The sequence below is a fragment of the Chrysochloris asiatica genome, unplaced genomic scaffold, assembly GCF_000296735.1.
Source record: "Chrysochloris asiatica unplaced genomic scaffold, ChrAsi1.0 scaffold00051, whole genome shotgun sequence".
NCBI classification, from domain to species: Eukaryota; Metazoa; Chordata; class Mammalia; order Afrosoricida; family Chrysochloridae; genus Chrysochloris; species Chrysochloris asiatica.
In genome coordinates, this window is record NW_006408569.1 from 4,090,777 (window position 1) to 4,094,414 (window position 3,638).

The 3,638-nt window shown below is 42.7% G+C and overlaps 1 protein-coding gene across 1 annotated transcript; it reads right to left on the reverse strand.

Annotated features, from left to right (window-relative positions):
* Positions 1–847: 847 nt before the first annotated feature.
* Positions 848–1,774, reverse strand: LOC102842600 (olfactory receptor 13H1-like). The gene has a single exon (XM_006862859.1). The coding sequence runs from the start codon at positions 1,772–1,774 to the stop codon at positions 848–850; it is 927 nt and encodes a 308-aa protein (XP_006862921.1).
* Positions 1,775–3,638: the final 1,864 nt, after the last annotated feature.

Consider the following 3,638-nt stretch of genomic DNA (forward strand, 5'->3'; position numbering starts at 1 on the left):
AAAAGAGGAAGACCCCCAACGAGATGAATCAGCCAGGTGGCATCATTGATGGACTCAAGTGTGGCAGCGGTAGTGAGGTTGGCCCAGGATCGAACAGTGTTTCGTTCCGACTCGATGGCACCTGACAACAACAACAACAAGGTCCTTTATAGTTTGAGTATACTCATAATACAAGGACCTGAATATGGTATAAAGGACTGGATAAATGAGTGGAAGCTGGACTCAACCAGACCTAGACTCATATACTGACTGTGCCATTTATGGTCTCTGTGGCCATTAAGAATGTGAAATGAACTAACAAATTGGAAAGCAGTTTGGAAAATCAAATCGAAAATACGCCATACAAATGTAGGAAATGGCTCAGATACAGTTTTCTCAATATTCTGAGATCAAGGGAAGGAAATTGCACTTTCACAAAGGGCTTACTCTCAGCCAAGTGGGAAAGTTTCTGAATTTGTCCCCTGCCCTTTCATTGCACCATTCTTTGTCTTATTTTCCAATTTCAGTTAGGCCTTGCCCCCTGCCAAGAGTCAAAGGAGGTTCTCTTGCTGCTTAGATCCCTTCTTGTCAGTGAGGAAATGATTATTTTAAGCTCATTTACCTGAAGTTAATTAGCCTAATGGGTACCCACTAACAGGGTTATAGAGAAAGAAAGAGCACAAACAAAACCGCTAACGGAAATTCAAGTCTCAGTAGGGATAACATTTTGGGAGGGGGACACTTTCTAAAGCTTCTCAGATGACAGTCATCTATTCTTTCAAAGGTAAATTCAGTCCCTTGAAACAATTTCCACCATAGATGAAGATGTGGTTGAGTGATATTTTAGAAATTTCAAAGCAAAAGGGGCCTATGCCCTTTTTGTTAAGATTTTCCTAATTGCCCCTTTAACATCCTTGTTCCTCAGGCTGTATATTAGGGGGTTCAACATGGGTGTCAGAGCTCCATACAACACCGAGATAAACTTGTCCTGGTCTGGGGAGGACTTGGACTGAGGTTTCATATACATGGCGATAGCTGCCCCATAAAATATTGTCACCACAGTCAGGTGAGAGCCACAGGTGGAAAAGGCCTTGAACCTGCCTGGGGCTGAGCGAATCCTCATGACAGCAGCAACAATTCGAACATAAGAAAGGAGGACAAATCCAAAGGGTAAAAGCAACGTGAAGATGCCAGTGATGAGGATCATAAGCACATTGAGGCTGGTATCAGAACAGGCCAGCTTAAGGAGGGAGAGAATCTCACACACAAAATGGTTGATGACATTAGCCCCACAGAAGTGAAGCTGCAAGGATAAGATGACCATGGCAGTGAGTACAAATGATGCCCCCCATGAGGTTGCAGCCAGCCAGGCACACACTGGACCATTCATAACCACAGAATAGCGCAGGGGATTGCTGATAGCAACCACACGATCATAGGCCATGACAGCCAGTAGGAGACACTCTGTTGTGGCCAAGACCAAAGAGACACTCATCTGGGTCAAACATCGTGGGTAAGAGAGGTAGGGGTGGGTAGAGAAACAGTGTACCAATGCTTGAGGCATAGAGGCTGTTCCATAACAAACGTCTAAAAAAGATAAATTACTAAGGAAGAAATACATTGGAGTGTGGAGGCGGGGGTCAAAGTAGATAAGAAAGATGATAAGTCCATTTCCCAATAAGGTACTGAGGTAAGTTATCAGCACCAATGTGAAAAAGATGACTCTCCATTCAGGGTAGTTAGAGATACCAATGAGGAGAAACTCAATCACTGCTGTGGCATTGCCTACAACCATCCTGCGTGCCAATGCAACTGCCTAATTTTACCTGAAAAAAACAAAACAAAACAAAAAAGAATGGAAAATACAGATAGAGGGTATGACAAAGGTGATAATGTGTAGGCTGGGCATGATCATTATCTTGTTCTTTTCAAAAGGCACAGAGCATAAATGGAATTTCTATTATGGAAACAGAGGCAAAGCTAAAAATCTGCCCTTATCCTTAAAAACACTTGTTTTTAAGCGCCGTTGAGTTGTTTCCAGCTCATAGAGACCATGTATAGAAGTTTCCAGGGGTTTAGACCTCTGACCTTGTGGTTAGTAGTCCAGTGCTTATCCTACAGCGCCCCGTTCTAGGACCACTGTGGATACCAAAATGTATGGATGTTCTATTCTTTCATATAAAATGGCATAGTCTTTGCATATAACCTATACACATCCTCATCTATATTTTAAATAATTTCTAGCTACCTTCTGTTATTGTTAAATGCCATGAGTCGGTTCTGACTCATAGCCACCCTGTAGGTTTTCAAAGTTGTAAATCTTTGCAGGAGCAGAAAGCTTCATCTTTCTTCTATAGATCAGCTGGTGGACTCCACCTGTCGACCTTGTGGTTCACAGTTCAGTGAACCACCCTGCTGCCCAGATACTAATATAAAATCATATTACATATGTTGTTGTTATGTGCCGTGGAGTCGATTCCGACTCATAGTGACCCTATATAGGGTTTCCGAGGCTGTAAATCTTTACAGGAGCAGAAAGCCTCATCTTTCTCCCACGGAATAGCTGGTAGTTTCTAACTGCTGACCTTGTGGTTCACAGCCCAATTCGTAACACCTAATAATATAATATGGTGGTGGTGGTGGTTATGTGCCGTGGAGTTGGTTCTGACTCATCGCGACCCTGTACAGGGTTTCCGAGACTGTAAATCTTTATAGGAGCAGAAAGCCTCATCTTTCTCCCATGGAACAGCTGGTAGTTTCGAACTGCTGACCTTGAGGTTCGCAGCCCTATTCGTAACCACTACGCTACCAGAACTCCTTGATAATATAATACACTCACCTATAAACGTTGCTGTTGTTAAGTGCTGTGGAATCGGTTCTGACTCATAGCGACCCTGTATAGGGTTTCCAAGGAACAGCTGGTGAGCTTGTGGTGCAAATTGGTCTTGTGGTCCAGTGCTTTATTCCATAGCACCACACCTAATACAATGTAAATGCTATGAAAATAGCACTTTATGCTCCCTCTTAGCCTTTAAATGATTGCTTTGATCACTTAATTGCTTTTTTTCTTTCCAATAGTTTCAATCCACAGTTGGTTGAATCTGAGGATGCTGAATCTGGGAATACTGAGGGCCAACTATATAGAAAAAAGTTCTTCCGTTCTCCTCCACCAGATGACTTCCTGGATAATTTTTCCAAACTAAGAAGAGAAGGAGCCCTGGTGTGGCGCTGTAGAATAAGCACTGGACTGCTAATCACAAGGTTGGAGGTTCAAGCCCACCAGTCACTCCTTGGAAACTCTTTAAGGGTCTCTGAGAGTCATAACCAACTCGACAGCACTTAACAACAAGAGAAGAAAGGGAGACCATCTTCCTGTCTCACTCACTTGCTTTCCATTTTCCAAGCAAGTCGGATGCACAGATATAGTTGTGCCTCAGTTAATTTGAATTACTAATCTCCATCAAAAGAGTATCTTCTGACAGGTGAGATGATGTAACTAAAACCTTTTTTTTGGGGGGGTCTGTGTTGGACTTGTTTCCATTTTTTTCACAGTGTCAGTGCGTACCACAATAGGTACTTACTTCTTGATCTGATCTACTACTATATATAAGAAGTGATTCATGGGGTTCATGCGATCTGTGGAATCCTCTGCTAATATT

Coding starts and splice junctions, on each gene's coding strand:
- LOC102842600 (XM_006862859.1), bottom strand. CDS start 1,774: ATGGTTGTAGGCAATGCCACAGCAGTGATTGAGTTTCTCCTCATTGGT.